This window comes from Mustela nigripes, chromosome 9 (genome assembly GCF_022355385.1).
Source record: "Mustela nigripes isolate SB6536 chromosome 9, MUSNIG.SB6536, whole genome shotgun sequence".
Taxonomy (NCBI): Eukaryota; Metazoa; Chordata; class Mammalia; order Carnivora; family Mustelidae; genus Mustela; species Mustela nigripes.
This window is the reverse complement of record NC_081565.1, coordinates 47,357,957-47,378,832: the sequence shown is the minus strand read 5'-3', so window position 1 is coordinate 47,378,832 and position 20,876 is coordinate 47,357,957. Positions and strand designations below refer to the sequence as shown.

Sequence of the window (20,876 nt, the reverse complement as noted above, 5' to 3'; positions counted from 1 at the left end):
TAATCCAGGTACAGAGCAGAATCATGTAGGATCTTTCAGTTCCCCTCATCTTCATATTGGATTTCTCAGGCAACCTTTTCCAGGTCTGAGACTTAACAGGTAGGTAGAGCTCTCAGGCAGGGCGAGGATCCTGTCTCCTTCCAGAGAGGGTGATCAGCTGAGTCCTGGTCACCAATTTCTTGTGAGCTGGTTGGTGTGACTCCTCTCATCTCTCCTCAGAGCTGAGTACCTGTGGATTGAACAAAAGGAAAATGAGGTGGCTCCTCTTGTAGAGCTGAGGGCCTCATGGGGACTCAAGAGTTGGTCTTGTGGGATCCTCTGGCCAAGGGAGTCACTTTCCTGACTTGTAATAACTCAGTACAGCCTTCATTCTCCCCATCTGCTGGAGCTGCTCATCCCAATGTTGCTGCATCAAATTTGCTGACGTACACTCTGCCATTTTCTCAGTGGACAGGCCACCCTTTCACTTTTGTCACGTTCAGACAGAACAGTTGTCTTCCCCCCTCCCCCACACACAGCTGCCACGTTTTGCTTTCGAGGAAAGGTGACATGAGAAACAGAAAAACTGATGTCTTAAAAATGAAAGAGAAACACGAGGCAGCCCCTTGGCCCTCCTCTTCCTTCCTTCTATGTGATCCTCGTGATGACGTAGAACATGATCAGGACCAGCAAGTGAGAGCATGTCCAGTAAAGCATGTGGAAATATTATCTTTCTCTCTGTCAAATAAATAAAAATCTTAAAAAAATGATTTGTCCTATGAGGCAACATTCAAATTCAGTGCACTAAAAACACATGTTAAGTAAATAATTTCAGTTTGCACTTGCATTTAGCAATCTGGATTGATTGTAAATGTTCAGGTACACCGAAATCATTATGTCCTTTTAGAAATTGTTAATTTGCATATGTACTCCATATACTTCACTGTATACATATAAATAAATTATGAGTCACTCATGAAGTTTACTTGTATACATGAGCATCAATAGCTTTAAAATATAACTATTAGCTTAAAATTTTTAGTCATTCTGGACCCCGATTTTGATAAAGGTTATACTTTTTTTTTAATCTTCAAGCACAGAAAAAAATACATTAAATAATAATACATACTGTGTCTCCCTGCTATTAAGTTTTCTTAGAAATTTCCATTAAAAAACATCCAAAAAGATTCTGGAGGCAAGGATAATACTTAAAGAAAATAATACATAGTTGAAAAACCCATGCTCCAAACCCAAGTAGAAAATGTAGAAAGGAAAGCAAAAAGAGAAGTAGAAAGTAAGGGAAATGTTCAGAAATTGAAAATTTCTATATCCCCTACTTAAGCCTCCCACACAAGAGAAGATGTAGAGAAGCTAGAGCCACGGGTCCCAGACGTACCCACCCCAGCCAGGACAACAGCACTTGCAGGATCCCCAATGGCCCTGCTCTGCTCCTTCTTGGTGGCCCTGGTGGTGCTCAGCTGACACTCCCTCAGCCCTCTGGGATGTGACCTGCCTCAGGACCACAGCCTGCTGAACTGGAGGGCCCTGATGCTCCTGTCACAAATGAAGAGACTATCTGCTAGCTCCTGTGACAACTACACAAACGACTTTGGCTTTCCCCAGGAGGTGTTTGATGGCATGCAGCTACAGAAGGCTCAAGCCCTCTCAGTCGTCCAGGTGACGAACCAGAAGACCTTCCACCTCTTCTGCACAGAGGCCTCACCTGCTCCCTGGAACACGACCCTCCTGGAGGAATTGTGCTTAGGATTTTAGAGCAGCTGGGCCACCTGGAAGCCTGTCCCCTGCAGGAGGCGGGGGTGGGAGAGCCGCCCCTGGTGAATGGGGACTCCATCCTGAGGATGGATGAGCAATACAGCCCTTGTGCCTGGGAGATGGTCCGAGCAGAGATCATGAAACCCTTGTATGCATCAACAGCCTTGCATAAGAGATTGTGGAGCAGGAAGTGACACCCCTTTCAAGATGGAAATGATTCTCTCTGAAGAATACTATCACACTCCCATGTGTCCTGTAGTGTCAAAAACTCTCATTTCTGCTGTCATCATGACATGAACTGAATTAATTTGTCACATGTATTCAGGAGTATTAAGCAACTAGAAGTCAACGTTACAAACACCTGTCACCTTCAGATGACCATGCTGATCTGCCTATTTATTTCACTATTTATTTTACAATTTATAAGATTTAAGTTATTTTTTTATTGTATTATATTAGTTGTACCTACCCTTTGTGGTTAAGAGAATTGTATATGTTTTACATATATTAAATTCTTTATTTTCTGTTCATTAAATGTTTCTATAGAAAACTTCTTGCGTTTGTTTCTTTTTGAAGCAGGAAACAAGTCTGATTACACCCTGATGAAAGAACAGATTGTACCACTCTCTCACTCGTGATTTCGTTTTCACATTAGAAGTAATCGCTTCGACTTCCTGGAAGTCACTTTGCATGCTGTCGTCATGGGAAAGGCAGACTTCACAAGTCCAAGCTGCGTTGGTATCTTGGATTTTGTAGAAAAACTAACCTTGGAATAATAATTGAAGTGAACTAATATCAGTTATGTTAAAGGGAAGAGTGAGAAGAAGGGATAATGTGAATTCTGTAAGTAGAAAAGGAAGCAGACCTGTGAGGAAAAAACTGAAAAGCACCGGATATGTTCTACATCACACTGGTAGACCCCCTAAGAATGAATATTCTTTACAAAACGGATCGTTCAGGGGCACCCGTGGTTGAGTTGCTTAAGTGTCTGCCTTAGGCTTCAGTCATGATGCTGGGGCATGGGATCAAGCCCTGTGTCGAGCTCCCTGTTCAGCTGGGAGTCTGCTTCTCCCTCTCACACTACCCATGCTTGTGTTCCCTGTCTCTCTGTGTGTCATATAAATCAATAAAATCTTTAAAAAACACAAAACAAAACAAAACAAATAAAACAAACAAATGGATCCTTGATCCTGCCATTTACAAGCCATTCCATTCACAGAAAACCCAGGGAGGGAAGTGGTTGCCTGGGAAGAGAGCGTAGAATGAGAAATGGTGCCTCAAGCCTCCTCTGGTTAAGGGAGAAAAGAGCCACACTGCAAACAAAGGTGGAATGGCCCTAAGGCAGTAGCATAAGAGCGAATATTGGTTAAGAGTCTATTTCAAAGCCGAGAAACGCTTCAAGGAATTGCATCATAGCAAAGGGTGCATGGAAAGGGTCCGTGAAGCCAGGAAGTAGAAAGGTTGTGACACGGGGACCACCTGTTTTGACGGAATTACTCACCAGAAACCATACTGGCGGCAGAGGAAAGGCGAGGAACAGAACAGAAGCTAGTGACTATAGATAGAATATAGATTGGGAGATTACCTTCTTTGGGCTAATTAAACTTCCATGAAAAAATAAACTAATAATTGAAATGGGCGATGTCTTCAAATGTCTTCTAAGCCATGTAAAGCATATATTAAAAAAGCAAAGAAAAATGAAAAGGCATGAAAAGTGTACGGGAACATTCTGCAAATGAAAACTACCCTGTTCTATTGAAGACTCATGAATGGAAAGAACTGGAGATGAATGAGGGGCCAGGGCAGCCCCCACTGGTCCGCCAGGCCACCAGAAGCCCTCAGGTGCAGCGCCCATCCCCTCTGCTGGGCTCCTCCTGGATCCCCCTGGGATCCGAGCGGCCTCCTGGCCCTGGGCAGCTTCACAGGTGGACCTGCTGCTTCTGAACAGAGGAGGAGCATCAGTCCCTTCTTCTGAACCAGGGACACCTCCACTGGGACAAGGTGCATGGCTGCCACTTCCATGAGGTCCACACCAAGTCTGTCCTCCTTGAGATGCTTCAGCTGACCTTGACCCTCTTCCTTACTGGGCCCCGCCGTTTGCTGCCTGAACCCGCCCCTGCTGGGGCAGCCAGAACCCTGGAAATCTGTGTGGTACCTGCAATGGGAGTGGGGGAGCCGCCCCTGGGTTTGAGGGCCCTGCCCTAGCCTTGAAGACGTGCTTCCAGAGAATCCATCTCCATCTGAGACAGAAGAAACAGAGTGACTACCTGGGAAGGAGTCTGAGTCAAAATCCGGCGACCCATCTCTTCATATTCAAATGAAGACATAAGGACAGGGATATGATAAAAAGGAAGAAAGCAAGAAAGGGACCTGCAAATGATATTCTTGACCTACAACACTAAGTTACATAGCCATGAGTTCCATCTTTCGAACGACTCCTCTTTCTGCTTCAGCCATACAATGTGTTGAGTTAAGTTACTCATCATTGTGGGTAAAATGTGTGTGTGACAGGATTGTCCCTAAGGGCCTCCATCGCAGGACAGAGCTAGCCTGAAGTTGTTCATGTGTTCACGTATTGCAGGATCCTCTGGTTTCTGGATCAACACTGAACCATTTGGAACGGTTTTCCTGACCTCATAGCTGCAGCACAAGAACAAAACCAACAACCACCAATTACAAGAAGTCGGAAAACAACAACTCTTCTTAGATCCACTCACAGCTGAGGTCCCAGGGCTAGTCTCAGCGCTGGTACCAGGAGAAAAAGGAGCACGCAGACAATCACTACTCGCCAGGAGCAGGCAATGGTAGGAACTTGAGCTGTTACGGAAGCATGGTTCGAGGCACTGTGTGTTTCCACTGGGTAGTTACAATGTCCAGTCCTCCCTAGTTGGTGCAGCCCACTGGAATCACCACTAGGCTGCCCCTGTGAAGAGCAGAGGGAAATCTGCTGGCTTTGCCAGCAGAGGGAGAGGGAAAGCAATCATTCTAGAGTAGTCTGAGGCTACCTCTTCACAGTGCTAGAGGCCAGGGGGATCTGTGACCAGGAGCCTGAAGGAGGAAAGGCAGGAAGAGGGGACAGCGGACTTCCCACTGGAGATGCAAGGGTGAGTCATGTCCTGGAGACATTAAATCGCAATTTCCTTTGCGTATTAGGAAATCGAGGCGCTGTACTGAAAGTCCTTCTGTCTCACATGAGTGAAATGAGAAGATGCCCTAAATCTCAGAGAATCTATAACATTTAAGGCTGAGAAGGAGAAGAGGAGCCCGTCAGGGGCACAGCGATGCGGCAGCCAGTGCAGGTGGGACACAACCAGGGAAGAATGAAAAGTTTCAGAATTTTCCAAGAAGAACCTCAGGCAGGAATTTATGACATGGGCTACAGGACTGTGCCCTGCATCTGGATTCTGCTTCCAACTCGTTGTTTGATCATGAAAACCTCACTTGAACACTCTATAGCTCAGTTTCCCCAGATGTAAAGTGAGGTGGAAATATTCCTAGAGCTGTTGTGATAATGAAGTGGCACATTTCAAAGCATCTAGTATCTTCCACTGAGTGAAAGTCTCATCTTGACAGATGAGAACTATTATCTTATGTTTTCCCTGAATATTGATCTTTTCATAGCCTTTCCCCTGTATCTGACTACAAAGGGCGGATCCTCCAAAATACTGTTGTGAAAAAAAAATAAAATACCCATTGGGAATGGGTGTCCTATCCATTGAATGTAATTAGTTACTCAGTAATGTAATACGTATACATATATACTGTGCCTATGTCCACATACTCCATATGTTCTGATACAGCACATGTCCCCTTCCTCCACGCCCTCCGAGATCCCATCCTTTCACTCTCCGATCACCGTGTTTCCCTCTCCCCAGTGGAGAAACCTCCTGTGAGCTCCCCTCACCCCTGCCCCCTCCGGAGCCTCTCCTGCCCATTCACACAGCTGCTTCCTTTTCCGTTGTGGTTTCTGTCTGGCCCTTTTACTTCCAATTACAAAGCCACAAAGAAGAACTCAAGTTGTTTGAAATTTCCAGGTTTTTTCGAAACTCTCCTCGCAGAAACCTTGTTGTTTTTTTTCTCCTGGTGACTATTGCTGACCTGAGGGAATGTCTCCACTGCAGTGATGTCACAGTGGCAGGAGCAGAGAGGAGATAGGAGCAGGAGGCTGCTGTTCTGTGGCCCGTCACTGTCTTTACAGGGGAGGCTGCCAGCGAGGGGGCAAGGTGGGCTAGACAGTGACCAGGTGTGCACAGAGGCTCGTGTTGTATGTAGAAGTCTGTCCCCTGGTGGGAGATTTTCCTCCAGAGCAAGCAAACAAGGACAAACAAACACAAACAAAAACTTTCCTGGAATGAACAGACTCTGCTTGTGTTATAAGCCATGACCTTCAACAAAAATCCTTTTTTTTTCTTTTTCTTTTTTCTTTTTCTTTTTTCTTTTTTCTTTACAAAAACAGCAGATAGATTCCTAGTAAAAATGAGCAGAAGGTCCAGAGATTTTCCCCATCCTTCCTGCTCTGGAGCTTCAAGGCCTCTCCCACATTTCAGCATCCCCCTACCAGAGGGAACACGTGTTCCAATTATTTCCAACAATGTAACAAGTAGTTCTAGGGTTGGGAACAAGGCTTCAACATGCCGTGTGCTGTCTTGTCGAAGTTGCTGGTGTTTGAGCCTTGTTTTGATGCGCGCTTTGGAAATAAATACAAATAGATTCTACATAATCATTTAATTATTCAAAATGTATTCATTGAATCGGGAATTCTATCTGGTACTAAATACAGAAAATATTTTTAGAATAAATTGTTGAGTATCTAGCATCAATTGAAGTTAAAAAATCATTTTCTTATTGAGGCCATACTAAAATACCATACAGTAAAAACAAACATCCAATAAATGTTTGAAAAATTCATTGTCTGTTAGCAATTTGGAATGATTCTCAGAATCTAGGGACACTGATAGTATTGTCTTTCTAGAAATACTTAATTTGCATTGTACTTTCATATTTCCATTTAAGTAAGAAAAATGTAGAACTCACACATCATATTCAGATATCCAGTAAAGAGTAATTAGGTTTAAAATATAGCTTTCAGTTGAAATTTTTCGTCCATCTTAATTCTGAATTAAAAAGACTAAAATGAACTCTGTCTTTTTTAATCTATAAAGCAGAGCTATAAATACATAACAATATAGACTTTAGATCTGTGTTACCATGTTTTTTTGGAAGGTTCAATTACATAAATATTCGAAAGACTGTGACAGGAGGCGGCAATAGGAAAAAGAAACAGTTGAGAAACCCATGCTCTAAACCCCAGAAGAAAGTGTAGAAAGGAAAGCAAAAAGAGAAGTAGAAAGGAAGGGAAACGTTCAGAAATTGAAAATGCCTATGTCCCCTACTTAAGCCACATGCACAAGACAAGAAGTTCAGAGAAGCTAGAGCCACGGTTCCCAGACGTGCCCACCCCAGCCAGGCCAACAGCACCTACAGGATCCCCGATGGCTCTGCCCTGCTCCTTCTTGGTGGCCCTGGTGGTGCTCAGCTGCCACTCACTCGGCTCTCTGGGATGTGACCTGCCTCAGGACCACGGCCCGCTGTACTGGAGGGCCCTGATGCTCCTGCGACAAATGAGGAGACTGTCTGCTAGCTCCTGTGACAACTACACAAATGATTTTGGCTTCCCCCAGGAGGTGTTTGACGGCAAGCAGCTGCAGAAGGCTCAAGCCCTCTCTGTCATCCATGTGACGAACCAGAAGACCTTCCATCTCTTCTGCACAGAGGCCTCACCTGCTCCCTGGAACACGACCCTCCTGGAGGAATTGTGCTTAGGATTTTAGAGCAGCTGGGCCACCTGGAAGCCTGTCCCCTGCAGGAGGCGGGGGTAGGAGAGATGCCCCTGGTGAATGGGGACTCCATCCTGAGGAACTACTTCCAGAGAATCTCCCTCTATCTGCAAGAGAAGCAATACAGCCCTTGTGCCTGGGAGATGGTCCGAGCAGAGATTATGAAACCCTTGTATGCATCAACAGCCTTGCGAAAGGAATTAAGGAGCAGGAAGTGAGACCTGTTTCAACATGGAAATGATTCCCTCTGACTGTAACATCACACATTCTGGAGTTCTGCCTAGTCAGAAACTCTCATTTCTGTTGTTGTGAAGACATGAACACAGTCAGTTTGTCAAGTGTTTTCAGAACATGTCAACTCTACAAGCAGTAGTTGCTTACAGATGACCTTGTTTGTGTCTATTTATCTATTAAAATATTTATTTATGTAAATATTGGTAAGATTCAGTTTTTTCATTTAATATTATGTGCACCTTTACATAGCAGAATATAACAAAATATATTTATAATATGTAATCAGTTTATCATTTTCTTCTTTATGGAACTTTAAGGACAAAAGGGTTTTCAAAGAGGAACACCAGGTCTGATTGTGTAATTTCATTGGAAATTGGACAGCAGTATGCATTTACCATCATACTGCATTAATGTTGGAAATGACAACTGACTTTCTCTAAGACACTTGCAAGTTGACCTTAGGCTATAGGACATAATAAGTACAGATCCTGATGTCTACATCTTCGGTTGTAGGGACATATAAATATGGTTGCTGTAGGGATGGAATCTATAAACAATCCTCCTACCTAGTGTTCTAATGAAGAAGGAAAGGAAGTGACTTCTCTCACCTGCTGCCTGAGCAGAGAGGTAGAAGCACACAGGAAGTGCTCACAGAAAATCTGCGGGCCCCTCGGCAGGTCACTGGCAGACATGGAGACACGTATGTCCGGTGTCGGGGGCAGGTGAGCTGGCAGTTGACAAGAAACGCCATGGCTGAGGTCCACATCTAGCAGGCAAAGCCAGAAACAGAGATGGTCACGCAGGGAGACGGTATCATGTGAGAAACAGACATAAACTTGATTCTGAGGCTCTTCAGCCATTGAAGGAACGGGAGAGAAGAGCCACAAAGGAGATGGTGGACTCTTGGCCATACAGCACAGGGATAAGGGAGGATGCTGGTGAGTGTCTTTGAGGAAGTAAATGTGCTTTGAATACCATCAGCAGATTCCTGGAAGATGTGGATTGAAACTGCCTGTGATGTCAGAAACACAGATGCCTGGCTGACCTTCCTGAGAGTCGGTTTGGAATGCATAAGCAGAGACCACCCTGGAGCGGATGGGAGCATGAATAAGAGAAGTGCATCTGACTTGGAGAAGAATATTGCATGGGATCTGGGAATAATGTGGGTTAGTTTTTCTGTGCATAGTTTACCCTTTTATGCCATATGATTTTTTCCTCAGTGATTTCATGGACAGTGTGGATCAGCAACTCTTGACCTCAGGGTTGTGAGTTCTGTCCCCACAGTGGGAGTAGAGATTACTTAAAAATAAAATATTAAAAAGAAACCAAAATAAGGGGCACCTGAGTGGCTTAGAGGGTAAACGTCAGGTTCTTCATTTTGGCTGAAGTCATAATCTCAGGGTTGTGAGATCAATCCGCAGGTCCGGCTCCCTGCTCAGCAGAGAGTCTGCTTGAAATTTACCCCCACACCCCGTGCATTCCATTCAAATAAATAAATAAATCTTTTAAAAAAAAAATAATAAAAAGAAAAGCCTACAGGTAAATAAGGCACATGTATTTCCTACTGTATTGAAACTTAGTCTCACAGGGACAGAGACCTAAAAATGTTACTAAAGTTTATTTTATTTATTCTTTTAAGATTTTATATAATTTTATAATAATAATATATATTTATATATTATAATATATTTACATATTATTATAAATTATAGTATTATTTATAATAGTCTAATATAACAATAATTATATATTATGTATATTTTAATATTTTATATATTTTTTAAGATTTTAAAGGTTTTATATATTTATCTGTCAGAGAGAGAGCACAAGCAGGGGGAGTAGCAGGCAGAGCTGTTGACTGGTTCCTGGCTGAATTAAAGAATAATAAGCCTCATTTTTATTGTAACAGTTTGGGAACATGGACCAATAAAGAGCTGGTCATGCTTTTATAGACAAGAGCTAGAAAAGGAGACAGTGCATAATAAAACTGTATGCTTGAGTCATAGATCTGGGAAGCTGTCAACTGATACTTATCAATCTCATTCTGATACTGCTTCTTATTTCAACTGTTCCTTCCATCATATCAACAAAGGAAAGATGGAATTACGTCCAGGCAAGCCGAGGCTTAGGAAGCACCATGAAATAGCACACATGTTTACAGGCACATCTATCCTAAGGGAGGCAATGCTTAGTATAGGAGAACATAATGCCAAGAGAATGGGCTGGAGAATGGGGGACGTAGTCAATGCCACTTGGCTATGTAGAAGGTCAATAAATAACCTTGGCTGAAACATGTGTGAGCACTGGGATAATCTGGGTTAGCTGGTCTAGAAGCCATTCTGTGTCATTCATACACGTGGGCGTGTATGTGTGTGTTTGCTGGAACTGGACGAAAGCTACTGAAGCAAAGCAGCAAAGATCCTAGTGCCTTCAAGGAAATAGTGTATAAAAAAGTACTTAGAATACTAAAACTTGGTCAGCTTTATTTATGTTTGGATATGTTGTGTGGTCCCCTTTTTCTGCCTTCGGAAAACCTTGTTCTCTTAAGGCTTTAAGCGATGGTACTCTGTTCAAAAAGTGGCCTGGGGAAGCCTCTGTAGAACTCCACTGTTGGTTGTGAATACTTAAAATCGAGTTGAAATATTGCAGTCTTAAAAACTTTTAATGATGTACTGGGCAAAACAATGCAAATCTGAAATACGTTGAGATCAAAATATTTCTGCTGAGATTATTTGATGATGTATATACATCAAGTTTTCCATGCTGTTTTTCATTTTTGGTTTGTTGTCCTTTTAAAGGGAAAATTTCATAAAGATCCTGCCTCAAAGCTATTTTCCTGGAATGTAGTCAAACAGGAATTTTTAATTCGAACCACTAGAGGGCAGAATAACATCAGTCACTAGAATGGTTTCAACATTGTGAAATAAAGTAACTCTACGTATTTATATGCACCATTAACATAGCACCCTGTTCTGTTTATCCTTAATGAAGACAGCTAAAATTCTTTCTTTCTTTCTTTTCTTTCTTCCTTCCTTCCTTCCTTCCTTCCTTCCTCCCCCCCTCCCTCCCTCCCTCTCTCTCTCTCTCTCTCTCTCTCTTTCTTTCTTTCTTTCTTTCTTTCTTTCTTTCTTTCTTTCTTTCTTTTTCCTTTCTTTCTTTCTTTCTTAACCAGCACTAAGCCATTCTGATATGCTTCTTAGCAAAGAGACACCAGAGAACAAAGTTGTTAAAATCGGGATGGAAAAAAAATCCCCAAATTCCCTTAAAAACCAATTATATTGGATGGTGTGATGTAGTCAGATTAGATAGTAAATAACTACACAAAACTGGTATTAGCATGACATCACCATTTTAAAGCCTGACTTTCCCCTTTATTTTGCATTATGCATTTATTCTAGATTCCCATAAATATGTTTGCTGTTTAAATAAAATGACAGAACACTTTTATACACATTGTTTTTAAGCTAGTTATCACAATCAGTAATGTGGTCATTAGATTTTCTATGGAAAATCTAAATTTTCTATATGTGTAATCTATGTGTAACATAGATTTTCTATACAACATGTGAAAATTAATAAACAGAAACCTTACCAAAATGGAGTTGGGAAGTTGGACACAGGGAACTCTGATGCCTTACCACTGCTACCACTCAAAGTCAATTGTAAATCCCAGAGGAAGAGATAGACCTTGCAATCGAATACTAATTTACTATTTGAGCAGGAGGAAGTTTTCTTCCTCCCTTGGCAAAAGCCCAGCCAATGAGAGATAAATCACAATTCAGCCAATGAGAAACCACTATACTTTGCATCCCTAGTTTTTCCCCGATGGACTTTTTGTTTATAACTGCTCTACCCACCCACCCCAACTCCCAAAGCCCTCCACCACTTTTCTCTTTTTAAAAGTAGATTCTTTTTTTTTTTTTAAAGATTTTATTTATTTGAGAGAGAGAGAGAAAGAAAGAGAGAGAGAGTGCACGCGTGAGAGCGAATGAGAGAAAGAGAGCACGAGCAGGAGCAGAGGGAGAGGGAGAAGCAGACTCCCCAATGAGCAGTAAGCCCAACTCAGGGCTCAATCCCAAGACTCGAGATCATGACCTGAGCTGAAGGAAGATGCTTAACCTATTGAGCCACCCAGATGCCCCTACATTCCTTCTTTTTATTCCAAATTTGCCTACTGTTTTGTATACCTTGCTGTGCCTGATTGCAATTTTGTGGTATTCCTGAATAAAGCTAACTATTGTTGGTAAATAACTGGCAGTTTTATTTTTTTTAAGGTTAACAAACTACTGGGAGACATTCAAAACAATCTATTCATCAGTATTTAACATGAACCTGGATGCAGGCTTTATGTAAATGAATTTAATGGCTTTAGAGTATTCTATAACATGGCATGTCCACTGTTTACTCACCTAATCTTTTATAAGAGCACATTAACTTGGCTGCAATTATCTTTTATAAAAATAATGCTGCAATAAATAAATTTGGGCACACATTTAGGCAAGTGTATGAACAGTCTTTCTGTAATATAAATATCCAGAAATGCATTTGCATTTAAAATTTTTGGTAGATTGGGGCACCTGGGTGGCTCAGTCATTAAGCATCAGCCTTCAGCTCAAGTCATGATCCCAGGGTCCTGGGATCGAGCCCCGCATTTGTCTCCTTGCTCAGCAGAAAGTCTGCTTCTCCCTCTCCCACTCCCCCGTGCTTGTGTTCCCTCTCTCACCATGTCTTTGTCAAATAAATAAATAAAATCTTTAAAAAAATTTTTGGTCAATTTTACCAAAATAACCACCTATATTTAAAAATTGAACACTTCTCCTATGTACAGCTGTGTGCTCTTAACCCAGTTATCTCCAAACCATCTTGCTGTTTATCAGATTTTACATTTATATAAATGATCACTAGGAAGGCTATATATGTATATTATCTACTTGTAGCTATGTCTGCTTTTGTAAATTGCTTCTGTATTTCTTTTTTTTTTTTAAGATTTTATTTATTTATTTGACAGAGAGATACAGACAGAGAGAACACAAGGAGGCAAAGCAGCAAGCAGAGGGAGAGGGAGAAGCAGGCTCTCCGCTGAGCTGGGAGCCCGATGTGGGACTCGATCCCAGGACCCTGAGATCATGAGCTGAGCCGAAGGCAGAGACCTTAACCCACTGAGCCACCCAGGCGCCCCGGCTTCTGTACTTCTTGCTGATATTGCTATTGTATTGTTAAACATTTTTGAGTTTGTTATATTAATAATATTAATATCAATGATATATTTTGAGATTTTTTCTATATGTCATAGATTTATATATGACATACATTTTTATATATTTTTTTATTCTCTTGATAGTTCTTTACTGGACAGACTTTTTAAAAAAATTTACATATTGGGCACATTGATGGTGTAGTGGGTTAAGCAACCAGCTCTTGGTTTCAGCTCAGGTCTGATCTCAGAGTGGTGAGCACTTTAGGTGTTTTTTTGTTTTTGTTTTGATTATTTTTAATATGTTAGGCATTCGTTGCACACAACAATCTGAGAGAGATGCTTTAGGGAAGAAATCTTTCCTCTGGAACCTTGCGCTCTACCCCACATATGTATAATGCTACATGTGGTTTCTGACGTCTAACCCCTCAGATATGGGCCCAAGTGTTCCAGGAAACTTTTTGCCCAGAACTTAGAGATGGATTGTTGGTGAAATTTCTAACATCCTTTCTACATAGGACCCTCCTTTGTGTGTCTTCTGGTACAGTTTCCCTACAGAGGGCTACAGCTGAAACCCTGAAATGTCCAAACAGCTCTCTTTGCTTTTCTAATGTCAACGCATAGTAGAAATCTACTTAGCCAGAAGGATTTTGAGGACATTTTTGTTTCGGCTCCTGAGCCCTGTCTCACCCACAGAGAGTGCATCCTCTTTTTCTTCCCCCTCTAGTGGGCACAATTAGGTCCTTCAAGGTATTTCTCATGTAACCCCATAATTTGCCCTGGAAATATGCTTATTTCCTTCCCAGTTTCATTGAGTCTCTTTCTCTCCCACTCAACACTAGATTAGGAGCTGTTACTAAAATAAGTCCACTATACTGAATAATATACCAGCTAAAAATTCCACTTTCAATGCTCTCAAATTAACTCCATTTTGATCATAAATATTTTTATAATTTTTAATTAACATATAATGCATTAGTAGCCCCAGGGGTACCGGTCTGTGAATCGCCAGGTTTACACACTTCACAGCACTCACCATAGCGCATACCTTTCCCAATGTCTATAACCGCACCCCTCTCTCCCTACCTCCCTGCCCCTGGCAACACTCAGTTTGTTTTGTGAGATTAACAGTCTCTTATGGTTTGCCTGATCATAAATATTTTTATCCACATTGATAACTACCTTGTTTATCTGACAAGAACCCACATGAATTACCGTTATTTGGAATAATTAAATTTTCTCTTAGGGAAATACCTTATTAATGATAAGGCTTATGTTGAAACTTGGAATAAGTTTTACTAAAACAATATGCACTTAGCTGTCTTAGGTAGAAAAGAGTCACATGATTTATAGGTCAAGGGCAACACTGTTCTTTTTTCTCCTTGAGCCTTGCTTCACCCTTCCCAAGAGGTACACATCTTCACCTTTAATAACTAAAACTTGTCTGAACAGGTTTCTAAGATGGATTCTTCTTACATTGACGGTAAAACCATGGGACCATTTTTGTGTTATGATCACTTCCCCGAATCCTTGTAATGTGACTCTGGCTACTAGTCTCCAGATACTACATGCTGGCTATCTTCTGCTTACTCATAATGTTTCAAGTATACAAGCCAAAGAAATAAAGAAATTTGTCATAAAATCTCTACTGATAGCAGGTGCAAAAACTGATTCAACATCCACCCAACTTTGGACAATAACAAGATGAGTGGTCTTTCCAACAGAACAATGGGAGGAGTGTTACACTTTATACAACTGTAAAAGTAGCCATTTACACTATTTACATGAATTGTTTTATATTTTTCTATTACTTTTTTTTTTAACTGAACCCCAAATAGGAAACATTAAGTTGTTGTCAGTGGTTTCTATATTAATTGGCTGTTGAAAGTGTGACTAACCATCAAGAGCAGACAGGGACCAAAGGCCCATGATGAGTGGGTTCAGGAAAGGATTTTCTCAGATGAGTAGAACAATTAGTCAGAAGAAGGGATCCCACCAGCACTTCTGATCTATATATTATGTCATTGTCTTATTGTACCTTTACCATCCAAGGATTCATTAGAGAATAAAAGACACTTTACTTTTTAGTGCAAGACATAACTTATCCAAACTGTCCATCCAGGAAAAGTAGAGAAAATGAAAAACAAAAGTAAGAATTAACCTCTTAGCAGGCTCATAAACAAGACTTCCTCATCTCTAGGTAGAGTGTCTTCTTACACATACAACTGACGACGATGATATGGTATTTATATATCTCTTTTTTCTTTTATTTTTTTAAGATTTTATTTATTTATTTGACAGAGAGAGAGTAAGAGAGCACAAGCAGAGGGAGCAGCAGAGTGAGAAGGAGAAGCAGACTCCCCGCTGAGCAGGGAACCCAACACGGGTCTCAATCCCAGGACCCCAGGATCATGGTCTGAACCGAAAGCAGATGCTTAACTAAGCCACCTAGGCACCGTATATATCTCTTCTTTCTGTTAACACTGCATTTTAAATGTCTTTATTCATTCAGTGTTTAGATTGTCCCTTTATGTGTTCAAGAATGTGCTAAGCAAAGAGTTAAGAAGCTATTTCCTCACCCTGAAGTAGGTCCTACTTTTGTTGAAAGAGAAGTGATCCAGCATCGTACAGCGCGGTTTGTGATGTGATTGGTGGTGTGCTCTGGAAGAGTAAACAGATTTAGACAAATCAGACTCTAAGGGTTTTCTGAGAAATGAAAACTTAAGGATTCATAAATAGCAAGAATGAGATAGTAACACATATTAGGGTGCTAATATGTATTTGACCAAGGCAATATGTGAGTTTGGGTTTCCTATGGCCCCAGATGGGAGGTCTGTGGGGTTTGCTTTTGGAAGTTAGGTGCAGAGAAAGCAGACTCTGAGACAAAATTACCATGCAAGGAGTTTATTTGGGAGGGTTATAGGCTCAACACATGTGAGAAGAGAAGGCCGCAGATGGAGGACAGGAAAAGCTTCACAACGTGGCTTCAGTCAAAACCTGGGCTGGGGAGGGGGCTCTGAAGTGGCAATGGCCTTTCAGAGGCAGAGTGAGGGGTCTGAGCCTTCATCCCCCTACATCCAGTCATTGGATACAGGGGAGAAAATGGGTTACATGACTCATTTCAGCCAAAGGCAATTCCAAGAATGCCCCCTAAATCTCTGTATTTACCAAACATCTATACTTCTCAGTTACTGAACCAGTTTGCTGTCTCTTACCTTGGAATCCTCTATCTTTCAGAGGTTTGATTTCCTTTGTGTTCACATCCCATTCCTCATCTGGTCAGGTTATGGTTGCAGGTTTGATTTTATACAATCACAGGCATGAGGAACAGAACGTTCCAGACAAAAACTTAGTTTGGATCATTTTCCTGAGAAGACAGTTTCTGTCATGGAATGTACCTGGAGTATCACAGACTCTATATCCTGCTTCTTTAAGAAGGAGAAGGACCACTGAATCTGCTGCTATGAAAAGGTAGTGATAGGAAAAAAAAAAAAAAAAAAAAAAAAAAAAAACCTTTCCTCATCAGCAGTCTCCCACCTGGGGTGGGACTGTGGGAAAATATGAGATCAGTAACCTCAAGGAGACCAGGCCTTTATCTGTTAAACGTCTATCAAGGCTATCAAGAAATAGAGGAATGGTTTATGATGTGGAGTGTTAGGGCCAACAGCATCGGCATCATCTAGAAATTGCTAGAAATGCAAACACTTAGGCTCCATTACAGACTTACTGGACCAGAAACATTGGGGGTGACGCCATGCCATCTCTGTTTTAACAAGCCCCCCAGATGAGTCTGCTATATATTGGAGGTGGGGCTTAATTTATTGCAGGTGATAAGTATCTTAAGCCAACTCTCTACAAGGAGCCATATTTATTGTTCTTTTTTAAAATTTCACAAATAATATCATTTTTCCCTGATTCTAAAATGAATTTATATTCATGGAGAAATATTTAAAATTCAAAAAGGATAAGAGAATGAAAATTCTATCACCTAGATAGCACTATTACAAACATTGTAGTGCATTTCTTTTCAGACATTTTACATGTATTTTTATTTGTAGAAAATATGATATGATACTAGTTATTTTGTAAACTGCTTTTTCATTTGATAATCTATTTAGCTCAGTACATGTGCCTCGGATAACTTAGATGACCCAGCCTGTGAGTACAAATGATCTTACCTTTACTCTGAGCCCATCTATGCACTGATGGCCGGGCATGTAGTCTCTTTATTTTTTTAAACTTTTTATTTTTCTCATCTAGTCTCTATAAAGTGCCTATCTTCCCCAATATTTCCTCCAAGTTTATATCTCTGGTTTTAAAGCTTTAAGATGGCACATATATTTAAAAGCAAGCAATTTTTATTTTGTATTAGGCAGTGAAGACAGTTACAGAAGCAGGATGTCAACTAATAAAGCTAAATGTTTGGGTAAACATTAGCAGACACAGTATAGGTTTTAGCTTCTAAATATGAGTATATATTATCTGCTCTGAATTTCTACTTGGCACTTCCTCCATTCTGTTTCCCTTAATTCTCAGGAAAGAAATGTCCAGGGAGAGAAAATGTTCTTTTTTCAATTCAAGGTTGTACTTGTGTGAACTTGAATAAGGAAAGCCGGAGCAAATTATCATCATCGTTGTTATTATTATTTTGCAGAGATATTTCATAGTGCCTGCTGTTCAGGTTTGTGGGGTCTGGAACACAGGGCAGCCTTCTGAGTCAGGCAGATCTGGCTGAGAATCTTTGTTGTGGCATTGGCTGGCTCCATGGCTTATTATGTTACTTTGAACAAATCACTTCACCTTGAAAGTCTGGTCATTCTCACCTGAGAAAGGACTACAGTAACAGAAACTACTTTGCTAGGTTAATTTGAGAGTTGTATAATGTGTTAAATCAAGGATTTTGTTCTGAAAACTTCCTGGTTTAAAGAAAACAAAAATTCTACTGATCATGTGAAGCAAATGACCTGTATTTGCTTGTGTCTTTCCTCTCTCCACTTCCCTACCTTCAGGTGAACCTGAAAGTAAACAGGTCAAGACCAGGGCTGAAGTGTGGCCAAGACGTCCTCCTGACCGACCAGCCTCTGCCTCCCTGTCTCTTTCTCTAGGGCAGTGGACCCAGCTCAGGCTCAGAACCCTGTTCAGTTCATCCTCCTCCCTTTGAAGTCAAATCCAAGGACATGAAGAGACATTTCACCAAAGAGGTTATAAAGATGCCAAATAAGCACATGAAAAAATATCCAACAGCAGGAGCCATTAGGGAAACGGGAACTCAAACCACAATCAGATATCACTACACACCTATCAGAATGGCCAAAATCGAAACAGCTAACACACTTACATTAATTAAACCAGGATGAAATATGTTTTGTTCTTCAGCAAGTTTTCACAATCAGTGATCAATTTCATCTCAAATTATGCGATGACTCTAAAGCAGAACATGACGTCAAGTAGTAGAACTAGCCCCAGCCATCTGGGGCCATGGCTCTGGTTCTTACATTGGGCGAAAGTCACTGTGACTGTGGGAAAGCCATCAAGTCTCACTGAACGTCAGTTTCTCTGGTCCCACATTTGATCCACAATGATTTCTAAGAGCTCCTGGCTGGAAGAGCTGGAATCCCTTCATCAACGGCAGCTGTGATGAGAGTGGAAACCCTCTCCCTCAGTTGGCATGGGTGCCCTCCTGTCCAGCTTTCTTCCTCCCAGCCACTCCCCTTCCCACCAAGGGAAGTCTGGTGCAGTCCTGTTTCTTCTAATCTTCATCTAACACTTCCTTTTGCTAGCAAGACTCCATGCATACTTCCTCTTTTTTAAAGATTTTATGTATTTATTTGAGAGAGAGAGAGAGAAAATGAGCATGAGCAGGGGGAGGAACAGAGGGAGAAGCAAACTCCCCACTGAGCAAGGAGTCCCATGCAGGGCCCATCCCAAGGTCCCAAGATTACAGTCTGAGCTGAAGGCAGATGCTTAATGGATTGAGCCACTCAGGAATCCCTCCTTCATGCATATTTCTAATAACTGGCTCTTGTTGGATACACTTTAATTTATTATTTTAAATTGTAATGTTCATGTGACTAAAAATTGGACTACAAAAATAAGCTGTAAAAGCACCTCTGCCCTGTCCTCTTCCCTTAGTCTCTCTTTCCCAAAATACAGGTTATCATTGTAATTTATTTCTTATATATTCCTTATTTGCTCATATACAAGTTAGGCCAAATGTAAATTTTGTTTTACATTTTAGTTTTAAATACAGCATTTTAGACACACTGTTCTGCCTCTTGCCTTTTTTTTTTTTTAACTTTTTTCAGTATAGGAAGAGCATCCTCATTCTTTTCTCGAGCTAAGTAGTGCTCCTTTGTGTGAACATAATTTAACAGTCTCTAATTAGAAGAGTCTGTGTAATTTCCTGTATTGGGATATTATAAATAATGCTGTAATGAATAATATTGCACATAAGTCATTATACACATGTGCAAGGCTTTTTATAAGATAATTTTCAAACCCAGAATTTATGGATCAAAAAACTATAATTTTAATAGGTATCAACAAATTGCCTTTATGGTGATCTTACCAATTTCCAGTGCTCTGGCAAATTATAAGAGCATCCCTCCCCCAAATCTCCATAGAGTGTGGGCCTTCACCCATCTGGTATAAATGGCATGTTACTCACTTTTAATCTGTATTTCTTATTATTATGAGTGAGGTTGAATCTCTTTTCATGCATTTGGTGTGTATTGATATTTTCAAATCTTACAGTGCACATTATCCCTAGTTATTTCTCATTGTGTCTACCAAGTTCTGGCAAAGAAATCATTGGAATGGATGTTCTATGTCAAGAAAAGTATTATTACACTGAGGACACATTTCGTTTTATTCACCTGGTCAACTTGCATGAAAATATACCCATTTGAAGAACCAGTTATGAAATATTAATGAATCTACTTTAACTCATAAAACTTAAGACAAATCAAAGATACAAAGTGACATTACAAGTTACAGACGATTGTAGTCAGTATGCATGATCTTAAAGGACAGATTAAAATATATATATCTCCACATAAAACCAAAACAATACTACCAGTTTATGACAAAAAGAAATAATAGAGTCCAGAAAAGCCCTCCCACCCCTCTCTCTACCCTATGCTTTTAAAGCCTGGAGATGGCTCTTGCTCTACTTGGAAGGAATCTGTTTCTTGTTTGCTTAGCTTTCTTACTAGCTGGAATGCAAAGAACAGACACCGGTTGATTTCTACTCAAACAATGGTCCAGGCACAGCTGTTGTACTCCTGGTTTTCCAGGTAATTGTGGATCCTCCAGAAGTACTTTTTAACCTGCATCCTAGAGTTCCCACCACTCAAGACACCGCTGTTCTGCTCTGCTCCCAGGCCTCTGAGGGCCCCTAGGTATTCCAGCTGTTGATGAAGTTCAGTGAGGAAAATTCTCCACGCGGATTTCCTCCCAACCATCCAGAGAAATACCTGCCCTGAAGAGGCTGAAGGTCTGCAGAAGCATCTCATGCAGAATGGCCAGGGCCTGTCCACTCTGGGACCGGCGACGATTCACAGACTGCTGGGAAAGGAGGAAGTTTGTCCTGAGTGGCAGACACGGCTGAACTGATGATTTGGGGAATTTATTCAACAGTTTTAAACCTCTCTGTTTACTCTTTGTTGGAAGAGAGCCAGTTTCAGTTCAAGGGAGAAGAGAGTAGAAGAGGCCAAGAGCACCAACACAATTTCAAAGAAATGCTTGTTAATCATGGTGAAGGTCGAATGCGCCACTTATCTCTGTACAGACTTAGCACAGCTCCAGCTCTAGTGAATGTTTGCTTTTCATGCATCTCAGATTGTTCTGGGAAGTGTCCT

At 41.0% G+C, this 20,876-nt stretch overlaps 1 protein-coding gene and 2 pseudogenes across 1 annotated transcript; 2 read left to right on the top strand and 1 right to left on the bottom strand.

Moving 5' to 3' along the window:
* Positions 1-6: 6 nt before the first annotated feature.
* Positions 7-20,771, bottom strand: IFNE (interferon epsilon). The gene is given in 4 exon segments (XM_059412282.1): positions 7-229; positions 8,432-8,589; positions 20,493-20,663; positions 20,666-20,771. Coding segments are annotated over 4 exon segments (459 nt in total). The 3' UTR covers positions 7-205.
* Positions 1,414-1,946, top strand: LOC132025114 (interferon alpha-1/2-like; annotated as a pseudogene).
* Positions 7,217-7,807, top strand: LOC132025113 (interferon alpha-1/2-like; annotated as a pseudogene).
* Positions 20,772-20,876: the final 105 nt, after the last annotated feature.